At 36.4% G+C, this 13541-nt stretch overlaps 1 protein-coding gene across 10 annotated transcripts in view; it reads right to left on the bottom strand.

The window, feature by feature from the left end:
- The window catches only part of TPK1 (thiamin pyrophosphokinase 1), a 320428-nt gene that overhangs the window by 242026 nt on the left and 64861 nt on the right, over positions 1-13541 (bottom strand). For 6 of the 10 annotated variants that reach the window (XR_011505034.1, XR_011505033.1, XM_070515232.1 and 3 more), the window contains exon 3: positions 13091-13162. The exons of the other annotated variants lie outside the window; for them this stretch is intronic. Coding sequence is in view for 4 of the 6 variants with exons in the window: in XM_070515232.1 (XP_070371333.1) it covers positions 13091-13162 (72 nt within the window). In the remaining 2 variants the exon portion in view is untranslated. The remainder of the gene's footprint in view (positions 1-13090; positions 13163-13541) is intronic. 10 annotated transcript variants of the gene reach the window in all.

The following is a 13541-nucleotide window of genomic DNA, read 5'->3' on the forward strand; positions in this document are numbered from 1 at the left end:
TAAGAATGTTTCCAATAGCTACTTAAAAAATTAAAAGTACCATCGTCATCTATTATATCATCTAAGGTGCCAAAATAAGATCTCAGTAATTCCAAAGAACAAGAGCAGTAAATAAAAATAGGTGAAAATCATACAAATTTGAAGAAACTAATCAGCAAAACAATCAATTTCATAAGTTAATAAAAACACACCTGTTTACCAATGTTACAAGAAGATGAAAATAAGTGGTAAACATGTATTAGCTTGTTTTGGAGAAATGTTTCCCTCACGTTTACTTATGGTACTAAAGTTGAAAATGTGCTATTTGGGAAGAAAGGAAATAAAGATAACGACAGCATCCAATTCATCAACCAAGTATAATAACCTCCTAATCTGATGAACCACGTATCAGTCAGATGCCATCTTAAGGCTGCCTTGATACATCCAAGAAAGAAAAAGAAAGTATGCATGATAACAAAACGTTCAGCAATAAACATTCTTCTATATACATTTTGAGTTCATTTGATTATACAATTTTTTCATTCCATAGTTGTAAATAACTTCTTACTTACCTCTGTAATTTCTCCTCACTTATTTTGCTGACATATTTACTATTGGTTTGCCTTAAAATAAGTTACAGAACTATGCTGGTATCATTCATTAAACTGAAAGTGCATTAAGAATTGATAACTTTGACTTTTACTTGAGATACTTCCTAAATTTACTGAAGTGATACTATCCATGTACCACAACTAGTAAACTGTCTTAACTTTGATTCAAAACTGAACATAAAGCAGGTGAAATTACAATCATTTCAATGTTCAAAATAAAAAGAAACCTAGAAAGAAACCATCAATAATGGCACGAAAATAAAATTGTTTAAAAGGGAAACAAAATGCTCACCAGCAGGAAAAATTAAGGTTAATTTTACCTTAATTCTAAAGTTGAAATGCTAACAAAGTTGTTATCTATACTACACTGAAATAGAAATATTCATTAAGGAATATATAAGCACTTCCAGTTTGTTCCAACAAGTGTTTAACAAGTATTAAAAATCTTCATATAAAATAATTAGTGAATGTTCCTGACAGAATAAGTACCACAGGGTAAATACTACTGAAACCAACTTTAATGGCAAAAGATCTCTAAGTACCAAGGTGAACACTCAAAATATGAAGTCTCGGGGGCCAGCCCCATGGCACAGTGGTCGGGTCGGCACACTCCACTTCAGAGGCCCAGGTTCACCAGTTCGGTTCCTGGGTGCAGACCTACACCACTCATCAGCCATGCTGTGGTGGCGACCCACATACAAAGTGGAGGAGGACTGGCACAGATGTTCGCTCAGGGCAAATATTCCTCAAGCAAAAAAAGAGGAAGATGGGCAACAGATGTTAGCTCAGGGTCAATCTTTCTCAACAACAACAAAAAAATGTGAAGTCTCACTAGAACAGTGACAGAATAAGCATAAGAGAATGGGGGGAATCTTTACCAAGTTGTCTTCATACCGATTGGGAGTTTGACATTTACGATTTACAACTTCTAAAAGTAAGGTTTGCAGAAAAAATTTCCAGTTTGCTGAGGTATACAGTTAACCAAAAGTCGTCCTAACTAGAATTTTTTACAAAGAATATAGGTACTGCATAGCTCAACGTTCCTTCCAGAAACTTAAATGCCAATTGTGTCTAATAAAGAATAATATACAGAGGTTCATGCCACAAGCTAAAATTTTTGTTAAACTGAATGAATGTTTGAGAGAGAATGCCTCCTATTACTATGAGCGGCCTCAGGACTGTACTTAGCCACAAGAGTTCATAGTTGCACACTTATGGAAAGTTAACAGATATCACAGACATGATATAAAAATCATTTTCTATAAGCAGAACCTCCAAACCATTTCTACAAAGCATTTAAGTAAACATATGTAGAGTAATGCAAACACAGCCTTTAATGCTTTTAAGTATGAAAAGATTACTTTCTACTCACCAAAAAAGAAAGTTTGCATACACTTTCTATTTACTGTTCTCTGGAGAGAAGTAATATTGCTTCTTTAAAACCCAGAAAGCAGATATATCTCCATTTGTTCTGTACTCTGAGAAAAACAATTCACCTCTCCAAGAAAAATTAAAAGTTATTAAACCATGCTTACAATTCCCTTATCATTGGGAAAAAAATTAGTTTTAGACTAATTTGCAACATTAACGTTATTTTTTGCTTTGTTATGTAAGAAAAGAGATAAAAAGGCACAAACGGAATGAAAGTTATTATGGATGCCTTTGCTAAAAATGTTCCATACAAACTAGAAATAGTATTCCATTTATAACATTAGAACAATATTCCTATCTCACTTTCAACAACAAGAGATGGTATTTTATTCAACCAGCAAGAGATCTGGAATATAATACTCAGAGACCTATGGAATGTTTTGATCAAAAGCATATTTTCTCAAGGCCATCTTTGATTTAGTAACAATTGAGATGAATAAAATTAAAAAGTAAGGAAAAACAAAACTAATAGTCCTGCTTACATAATCAAAGCAAAGAAGAATGTGGTCAGTTTAGGCATATGGACATGGATAAGCCATACGGATAAGTGACAACAAATCTATTGGGCTTTAAGTTGGCATATTTATATTTCTCTAGTTTCTTAAATCTACTTCCTATGTACATTCGCATCCATACTCCTACAAATTTCAGTTTATAGTTATCTTTTTTTCCTCTAAGATGACAAATCCAGCCTATTTCCAGCCAGCACAAAGATAATGCCCCTTTTGTTATTCCTGCAATGTTCTATATGCCACTGAAGATAAAGAATGCACAATGCTGTGAATCATGATTAACTGCCTGTGAAACCCCGGAAAAAGGACTGAAATTATGAACTGCATCATTATAAACAACAAGCATAAAGTAATCACAAAGCAAAAAGAGTGGCTTGGGTTTGTAACCAGTGATAAGCTATATATTCAATAAATATTTGTCTAGTGAATGATCCAGGCTGGTAATGACAAGTACATTTTAAACATAGTAATACCAATCTATATTCTTTAACATAAGCAAAAGCTGCTGACAATTGAAAAAAATTAATTACATCTCATTTATCGTATACTGTCTACTCTTTTGAACTCCCAAGAACATCCCAAAGACAAATGGCATTAATGAGTAAGTCAAACACCCATGTTCTTAAAGGTAATGATGGAAGAAAGAAGGATGGGAGGGTACGTTTTTCGACACTTTGATCTTCAAAATAAAATTACAGAACAATTTTACCTTAAGGGCAGAATAATAATTTCAAAAAACAAATATTCTGGATGATTCTATTATTTTTCCATTAACTTGTACTACTTTGGGATGTGTTTTACACCTTGGCCACTTATATATAGGGTAGACGAATTTCAACTCCAGGGTGAACGAATTTAAAATAAAATGTTTTATAATGCTAAATTTTTACAGTCATCCATTTATGACTTAATGGAGAGGAAATAACAACCATCATTGGTATTTTTCCCCTTTTCAATATTTAAGCTGCAGAGAAAGAAACAAACAAAGAGAGTCTGGTAACCTTTAAAAGCTACTAGGTTTGGTGAGTATATCTTGGCTGATTTCACTAACCCACTTCATTCACCATCCTCGCACAATACAGTGAATAGTTTTTCCAGTAAGGCTACCTCAACGAGTCTACTCACTTCAGAAAAACCACTCAAGTTTTATATATATATACATATATATATATATATATATATACATATATATATGTATGTATTAACATGGCAGGAGTTGAGAAGAAAAAAACGTGAGGTAGTTTTCTAATATAGGTATTCAAGAGAAAGTAACATCCCTTAAACATTCTTATTAAAGAACTATATGTCCGTTCCCAAGTCAGAGACATGAAACTATAAAAACAAACCAAATCTAACACTAAGCAAGGAAACCACCTTTCTTTCTTTATAAACACATTTGAGTCTGTTTAAAAGCTACTGCCCCCTCATCCAAGACATCCTCCCACTCCTAGGTGACTTTAGTACCAACAGATAGTTCCACTAACAGACCTATGGTGGGATTTGTGATCCCCTATTTACCACTCTGTGAACAAATGTAGTACAAGAGGGCCGGCCACTGTGCTACGAACAGGTCACATCCTGTAAAGGCAGAGGGAAGAATTCCACTTTAGGTTGGCCTCAATGGGAAACCACCTGCAGAACACTCAGACTGAAGTGTAAATGGTCCCATAGCAATTCACTGAATCTTTCTAATTGATGTTTCACAAGAAAAGCAAATTCTTTTCATCTTTACAATGGGCAATAGATCAATGCCCAAAATAATCATAGATACGTGAGTTATTTAAATTTGTGCTTTAATCTATTTGGTCTATACTTTTTTCTACATCTGTTTAAGGTGTCCAAAACTGATTTCCCAAATTCTGATTATATCCATCAAATTAGTATCTAATATATAGAGTATTTGCACCGTTTTTATGAAGTCAGTGAAATATCTTCTGTAAACAAGGGACCCACTCTCAGTCCCAGGCTAGAGAACTGAAGCCCAGGAAGGTTCAATGCCTACCAGTGACTCAATGGAGCTCCAACGTACTGAGGTGTGATTAAGACTGCCTGGAAGAATCCTGGCACCCAGCTTACAAATCAAAAGGACCTTTGAGATCAACGCTCTTCTATAGAGAAGGAAGTAGAACATTTCTCAACTTGCCAACAAGGTTTATAAATAATTGTTTTAGTTTGCTTGGGCTTTCTAGCAAAATACCACAGACTTGGTGATGTAAACAACAGAAATTTATTTCCTCACAGTTCTGGAGACTAGAAGTCCAAGATCAAGGTGTTGGCAGGCTTGATTCTCCTGAGGCTGCTCTCCTTGGCTTGCAGATGGAGCCTTCTCACTGCGTCCTCACATGGCCTTTTGTCTGTGAGCACCATCCCTGGTATCTCTTCCTCTTCTTATAAGGACAACAGTCCTCTTGCGTTAGGACCCCACCCTACGACTTCATTGAACTTTAATTACCTCTTTAAAGGCACTATTGCCAAATACTGTCACATTGCGGGTTAGGACATCAATATATGATTTGGCGGGGAAACAACAGAGTTCATAACAATAACATACTTTGATTTGCAGAGAGTATTACAATGTATACAACGGGACTTGTGCATCAGACACTAGATTGTAAGCACTTTAAGACAGTGCCTGTGTCTTTCTCACTGATAGCTCAGTCCTCATACACTGTTTGACACAGCAATGCTAAAAAAAAAGGATTAAAAAAAGAAATAAAATAAAGGAATTGTTTTTTTGCCTCTCAGTAAACGTATTAGAAAATGTAATCCTGTGAAATTTGATATTTAAATATGACTTTTCTTTTTTAGAATATCAAGTGCAACAGTTCATATAAATACCCTGGAATTAGGAAGTACAGCAGATTTACAAACGCCTTTCAAATATAAAGTTCTTGAAATTCTGGTGTCAATTCCCTAAATCCCCTATAATATTGTGGTTACTAAAACAAAACACAACACAACATAAAGCCCCAAGAGTGAATCCTGGAAATGAAAATAACACAAAAGTCCTTAATATCTGATAATATTTGTATTATAATGCCCAGAAAGATAAAAGATCTAATTCAATAGAAACAGACCATCATCTTGGGGATGGGAGCAACGGAATATGTCTCTGGCCTCATATCAAACAATATGTATTTCTTTCCATGCAACTAATGTATTGAAATGTCTTATATATTTAAATAATCTTTTTGTAGTCCCTCAAATGTTTCTATATGACTGGGATAGATCGTTTCTGCCAGCCTTATTTACTGGGACTACAGCTTGTACATAACTGTTTTGCTTAATGGACTTGAACCAAGTATGCAAATTGCTCATCAGATCTTTGGCTCAATGTTCACTTAAATGTGCTCAAAGCATAAGTTCTGCGAAACACTAAGCACAGAAAATGACACAAATAGTGTCAATTTGGTAGTTCCATAAACTGTGATAAGCCTAAGTATTACAGGATTCTTAAGTCTAATGACTCAGCTACTCATTACTAGAACAGATGCCTCCCAGATCATCCTAACTAAAATTCGGATACCCTAAAGTATAGCATTTTCCTAGCTAAAGTATCTGCTGGGTCTTTGCCTGGATGCATTTAAATGACAAAAATGTGCATGACATTCTACCTATCCAGGTAGTCATAACCAAGAAATCTCTAAAAGCTAAATTGATTGTAACTATTTAGATAGCAAGGAAGCCTTACTAAAAGATGTCACAGTCTCACTCCCAGAGGGAGTCTGCCGTTAGATGACTCAAACAGTTCACACTGCTCAGTTCTACTGAACATGTTCAAAAATAGAATATTTCCTCCCCCTACCGTTGCTCTCCTACCAGCTTATACAAGTGTTTTACCCTATGATTTCCCCCTATGGCACCCCATTCAGCTTGTTCCAAACATCACCAGTAAACTCGAGACATAGAAAGAATGTAGACCAGATTTCTCTCAGCCAAACACCTGTCTCCTAGTGAGACGGTAAAGAGCACGTCACACCCTCTCACCATCTTTTCTGCTTTCCAATGGCGGCTTCTTTCCAAAGACTCCAAGAAACTATTCCTGTAAAACCAAAGGCTCAGAGAGGCCCCGCTTCCCCCAAAGACTGGTACTACAAAAAAAGTTCAAGTTATTTTTTAGTCTGTAATTGTACACAAATATTAGCCATTGGAAATGTTCTTTAACTCATCTAGATTCAATTAAATAGCATGACCTTAAAAATAAACTTCCAGGTGTAGCGAGCCTTGAAACAACCTATTACAAGGAAGAAGCCACTGAGCAACATGGGACAACATTTAACACACACACACACACACACACACACACACACTTATCTAACACATAACAGTCTATGGAGTGTAAAGTAGGGCCAGGGTAGAAATAAATGTTTCCAGATTCTTAAGGGTACCATACACTATACAATGTGGGAGAAAATGCACATGAACTACACCATGTTTCTCTGATTGCTTCTCCAAAGCCTGCTCGTTCAGAAGTCCTTCAAACTACTTAAATAAGCTGTATATTACAACAGAAGTGGAGAAACACCACCATGGAGAAATCGTTATTTCTCAATAACAAATTTCTGGGAAGAGTTGCTGAACACGACAATGTCTGCATTTCAGGGAAGGGCATCTAAGACCCAGGTATTCTGACTGGGAGAATGATACACCACCTTCTAAAGAGCTGGACACCATCAACTAGAAGAAAAGAAATGCAAAATGCTGAATTTACCTCTGGATAGTTGACCCAAAGGGTGATGTTTTCCAGGTTTATGTAGCAGCCCACCATCTGGTTAGTGTAGAGCTAGATCCTTTGGGTTTTTTCACTTTTACTTTGTTTCACTAAGGATACCACAGCAAAAGGCTACTGTCCGGCCTCCCTAGAAGGAATAACTGTAATAACGTGCTCATACTCATCCAATTAACCTCGCAGGATGCTCCCTTCATTGAGGCTTAATATCAGGCAAAAAAGTGTATGTGTATAAAACATGGAGCAAATGTAAATATTTACACACACACACACACACACACACACACACAAAGTAGCCATACGAACTCGGAAGCCATTTTCTGGTTACGTTGAAAACTGACATAGCAGTTAGGACACAGATCAAAATGGCATGAAGAATGAAGTAAAACAGGCAGTTACAACGCCTACACTAACTGCCACAGAGCACACAGAGTCACAGAGCCTGGCGATCACCATTGTAGGGGCATTTTTTGGTTTTCATAGTAGCATTTCATCTATTATCCTAACTGATGGTTAAAATCATTTCATGGGAACTAGTGAAAAAGAAAAAATACAAGAACAAAAAGGATAAGGAAGGGAGTAATAAACCGTTACTGGGGACTGATACTTTTTCATTATAAACTGTGATGTTTTAAATTTTTTATAATGCACACATATTTCTATAATTAAAGATGGAAATCTATAGAAAAACTGAAGCACTTATATTCACAAAAATAAGGTTAACATATAATTCTCACAAAGAAATTATTTTAAAGAAAAGAGCTCTAAAAGTATTACAATAAAAATATACGATAAATCTCTTCAGACACCTACGTCAGAAGACAAAGGTACTGCTTAACTGCATAGTTTTATATCCTTCTATGTAATAAAAGAAACACCTTACCATAACACCTTAATAGACAAAGAGGATATATTCCAATCACACTTTTGTTAGTACCTCACCTGTCAAAGGCATAAGACTATAGAGGCAAAAAAAAGATACATCCTTGCACATGAGCTATGAGGAAAGAACAAGAGATTAATGAAAATATCAGTGCTGATCAGTTGTACCAAGAAACACTAAAATAAGCATCAGAGAGTCATAGAGCAGAGGGAAAAAGATGAGTTCAAGTTTAGCAGAAGCAGAAAAGGGACCCAAACTAGTCTGAGGACCAGAAAGGAATCTGGAGGAGAGAGAGAATGAGCGAAAACACAGGAGCACACACGCCTGCTGCCTGCTCACTAGTTCACATCAGGGCAAGAGAATTTCCAGGATCTAGAAAGCATCAAAGACAGACACTGACCTTCAGCAATTGCGGGGATGGCCTACAACAACTACCCCCAGGCTAGTCTCACAGGAACTAAGAAGAAAACACCATCATCCAGGCACTTTGGATCCATCTTCAAGAAGCTTATCCTCAAGAAGGGATAAGGTGACATTTACAAGTAATAGAAACACAATACAAATACTAGGGGTAAAATCTATTTCCGCCAGGGCAAGCTCCAGAAGCTTTCCTTCACAAGAGGTGGCATTTGAGTTGGACCTTGAAGGATGAGTGGAAGTTTGCAAATATGAATAAGTAAACATCTGTTTTTGGCAAAAAAGAAAGAACAAATTACATCAATCATTAAATACATAGGAAAGGGTGGGAATAGGAGGTGAGGCCAGAGAAAAAATTAAATTTGAAACACACTCTTTAAAATAAAAAAAAAAACGATGGACCAGGACTAGCCCTTCCAGAGTCAGCTTTAGGAATGATCCTGAGGTGATTTCAGAATTTCAAGGTGATTATCAAAAACCACCTTTTCCTTGAAATTCCTCTAACAGGGATAATGTATACAAACAGAAAATTTAAGATTAAAATAGAGATGGATACCAAGCATGTTAAGCATACTAATCAATTCAACCAATCTACATCTGAAATTTGCAGGTATCCAATTTCTCCATTTTAATGGAAATAAACAGATTGGACACAGAGGTGAGGTAAAGAGGTCCCAATGAATAGAGAAATGAGAATAGAAACGGAAAGAAGAAAAACTTTACATGATATAAATTTGATAACTTTCGTTGAGCTTAACTTCAAATAAGCAGGTAAAAAGAGGCTGACAGAGTCATAGGGTGCATAATTTATGAAGGAAAGGGTGGGTACAAGACTGCTATCACAGCAAGGTGCTTTGCAGCCGATTTCTACTTCATGTAAAACTTAAAGCCGATGGCAGCACAAGATCAGTATAATTAGTGGACCAAGTCACAATTCTATTAAAAACTGTTTTATTCAGGTAAGGTGCTTTTTTTCAAAGAGAGCAAGCAAAGCATACAGACATGAGCAAAGTAGATTCGATTAATGAAATACTACAAGAATTTCAGCGATTAAGAAGCAGGGATAGAGCAAGTTCATTACAGGGACTCGTGGCCCGCAGAGCCCCTCACGCCTTCAACAGGAACAGGCTGCACCGTGCTCTGCGAACTCTAATTCCAGCCCTAACTGAGAGTCCATAATTTCCTCCCCAGCTTCAAGCCCAAGGTCTGACACAGAAGGGCCTCAACAGGTATCAATCACTAATGGAAAGGAGTGGAAAATATTATAAAACCAAAGACCTTGCTTACTTTCAATTCATGAAATGCCACATGTGCCTCCCTTTAACCTATAAGACCCACCTGATTTGTCAAATAGTATGATTTAAGCCCCAGCTGAAATGAACCAGAGTGCACGGCCCATACCCTGGTGTGATCTTAAGGTTGGTTATCACAGAACTGAAAAAGAAAGAAATCAGGTGAAGGAAAACAATTCCTAATTAGAGGAAAAAAGTGTCACATCTTAGTGAAACACCTGACACTAACATAATCTGATCATCAATTCCCAATCTGATTAACGTAGTCACCCCTGTTCTGCGGATCATATGGAAGAGACAGAGGCTGTGAATTCATGTTAAAACGAGCATACACTTTAAGACAAACTCCTAGAAACCTAATATATGGTTTCATCTATGTAACCTTATCCCAAGTAAATGAATGTCTGTTAGGTTTCTTATTTCTTTTTTGCTTTTCAACATTATGTAGTTCAGAGATCTCTCCTGCTACCTTTGAGGACCTGGTAAGCCCAGCGGATGCCAAGTTAAGAAAAAGCGACCTACAACAGGAAAAGAGCAGAGCTGTTCAAACCCAAACATCCCAGTTTTTTTTCCCACTATCACATATTTCAGAGTGAGAAAGACATTTACTAGGAGAGAAAGTCTGACCAAAAAAAAAGGTTAAGAAGTCTGAGGGCAATATCTGTTCACAAATGCCAATAATCTCTATAGTTACCGAAAAGTTAGTTAGACACTAACTACACTTCTGTCTTTTTATCTACCGACCTGCCTAAGTACTTATTTTATATCCCATGATTAAATCAAGTATACAAAATGCTGAGACAGACAGGGATATATTCCAAGACTTGTACTCAAGAAAATCACCGCAACTTCATGAGGTATTAAAGGGAAAACACATTTAAAAACTTCTATTATTTTAATCTCCCTTAAATCCTTTCTTTAGTCATTTAAACTAAATTTCATAACATGCCAATTAAAAATGACAGGAAAAAACTAAAAAATGAAACTTCAAAGTACTCTTTCCACTGAAACAAATCTCAATCTCAGGAAATACCTACTTAGAAGTCCTGGGCGGAGGCTGAAGTTCAATTATCAATTTTATATGAGAGGCTTACACTATGCAGCAGCCTTCAAATTTTCCTGCATTTTGGTTGAACAGTCCATCCAGCTTCCACCCCTTGATTTCTGCTCTTGACCAATCTTCACAGGCACAGAACAGAACTTACATAAAATGTCGCACGTATGGGCTGAAGAGTAACAGGCATGGCAGCCTGGAGCCATTACTTGCTGAAACCCCAAACCACAATGCTCTCTTCCCTCCCAAACCCCCAATACTGCCCTATAAAGGGCTTTTCTCTAGGATTTTTCTTTTTTCTTAAAAATCAATAACTCAGGCTCAAAGTTTCCCTATGTTATTGCCTTTATATGGAAGAACAGCCACACAAAGCAGGACATCACAAAGATAAAGAAGTCAGAGCTTCTCTCATGAGCATCACAAAAACCCCATTCCACCTTTCCTTAGTATTTGTTGACAGATCTGCTTTTTACAATGGTTAATGGCCCCAGAACGCCAAGAATTATCCTAGAAGTACATATGAAAGAACTTAACATTTCAAGAACCTAAAGAAAAGTTATTTTGGAAGTGAGAATTATCTAACATTTCAGTACACATGACACTTTAGAGACCTTTACTTCTTTCCATGTACACAGATTGACCAAGTGTTCATCTTTTTACGCAAATCAAATGATTAGCGGGCATACATCAGGCATGAGACTTTTTCCAACCTAATTCACCGCAGAAATGCTGAAGAAGTGACGAACTTCAGTGAGCTCAAAACTCCAATCATTGCACACTATGTGCAAAATAGGACCCTTAACTCCCCAAAATATGAGACTCCTTAAGATGTAGTTTTCCTTATCTAAGGTTTCCAACAATTCCCATCAATGATTATTTTGTCGATTTCTAAAGCTTGCAATAAAGCACAGTTGCTCACACACTCTAACAATATAATAAAACTTGATATAATAAGTTCAGATAAAAACAGTGTGCCCAATCGGTTTATTTTGGTATTTACTAGCAATATGAACCACATTAAATCACTCTCTCATTTATTGTAATTACTAAGCAATTATGTGACAGACACAGCACTAAGCACTAGAGATAAAGTGACAAAAAAGACCTTACAGCCTTATGGCCCCCAAATCACTACCTAATTACAAGTAAGGAAGCAGTGAGTGTTAGCAAAGAAAAGTCAGTGGTTAAGTAAGTTTCCAAGTTCGAAGGCAATGTTAGTACAATTACAATGTGAAATTCTAAGTTGGCTAACAAAGATGGCTAAACTTAGAATACTAAGAGGTTTCACCGTATTCATAATGAACAAGAAAAATTCTTTATATAAACCATCTGTGATGATTTATTCCCTCTAGTATCACCACCACCTCTGTCCACAGATGTGAGCTTATTAGCCTAATAGGTTTGCATTCTAAGACACACCACCTTAAAGCTGAGAAGGCAGAGGTCTGAGATGACAAGAGAGGATCAGGAATATAAATCAACACATCGAGAATCGAGTTCTTCTGCCTACCAAATTTGACCTAAAACTTACACTGATAACTTAGCAGAAGTAGCCCTTTAGAAAAAAATCAAGATTTCATAGAGGAGCACAGTGAATGTTTAATATTATTTTTTGGCCGAGAGCTAATCATATAAAAATCAAAGAATAATGTAAATAGATAGTTAATAAAGCCTGTTTCTTACAAGAAACCTCATAGAAGTACTAATTCTCGGAAACGATCCCATTTTTAACTATATTTCTCAGCATCTCTAGAGATTTTAATACACTGGTAACATGTCTTCTTAATTTTGCGAATCCAGTCACCCTGCAGATATCTGATTACTGGATGCCGGGACAAGCGAGGCTTGGGGATGCTTTTTGCTGTGAACAGTGCCAAAAATATTTACACTTGAACAAATACTTGGTGAGTACTCAAGACTAACATCCACAGAGTAGTTCTGAAATGCAGTAGAGTGAGGCTGCATTGTAATTCTGTCCTTGGGGATCCAAGCTGCGGAAAGCACATATATAAACAGGTTAACAGAGACGCAATAATGGATTCTTCTGATAATCCATTAATTAAATCGCCTTATTACGAATGCCACTTTTTGGTATTACAGGTAGGTTCTGGGGTATTTAATAGTCAGGTTAGTCCCAAACAGAGTACGAAAGCAAAGAAATATAAATGCTAATTAAGACTACCTTTGCTCCAAAGATGGTGAAAATATTTGTCCAAAGGCTGATTCAGAATCACAAGGCAGTACTTCAAATTCCCTATTAAAAAAAAAAAAAAGTAAAATAAAATAAATAAATGAACTGAGTCTTTTGTTCCACTAATTTGAGTCTGGGATCATACTCTACCAGGCCAGATTTTCAGTCTGCACAGAGGTAAATTTGAACCACAGCTAATTTCTCATACCTTAGTTTTAAACGACACCACAGATTAACTGGATGTACTTTATTCTGTAGGTCCATCATATTACTATATTACTGAGGAATTTTTTATAAAAACAATTTATCATAAAAGCAATTGAGTAGGCTTCTTTTTGTAGGGGGTGGGGAGCAGAAATGTTCTTGATATGAATTCTCATCCTTATGATATACCCATTACTCTGATCCAGCTACCCTTCTACCTGGCTGGTCTGATATCCTG

The sequence above is a fragment of the Equus asinus genome, chromosome 1 (genome assembly GCF_041296235.1).
Source record: "Equus asinus isolate D_3611 breed Donkey chromosome 1, EquAss-T2T_v2, whole genome shotgun sequence".
In the NCBI taxonomy this organism is placed as follows: Eukaryota; Metazoa; Chordata; class Mammalia; order Perissodactyla; family Equidae; genus Equus; species Equus asinus.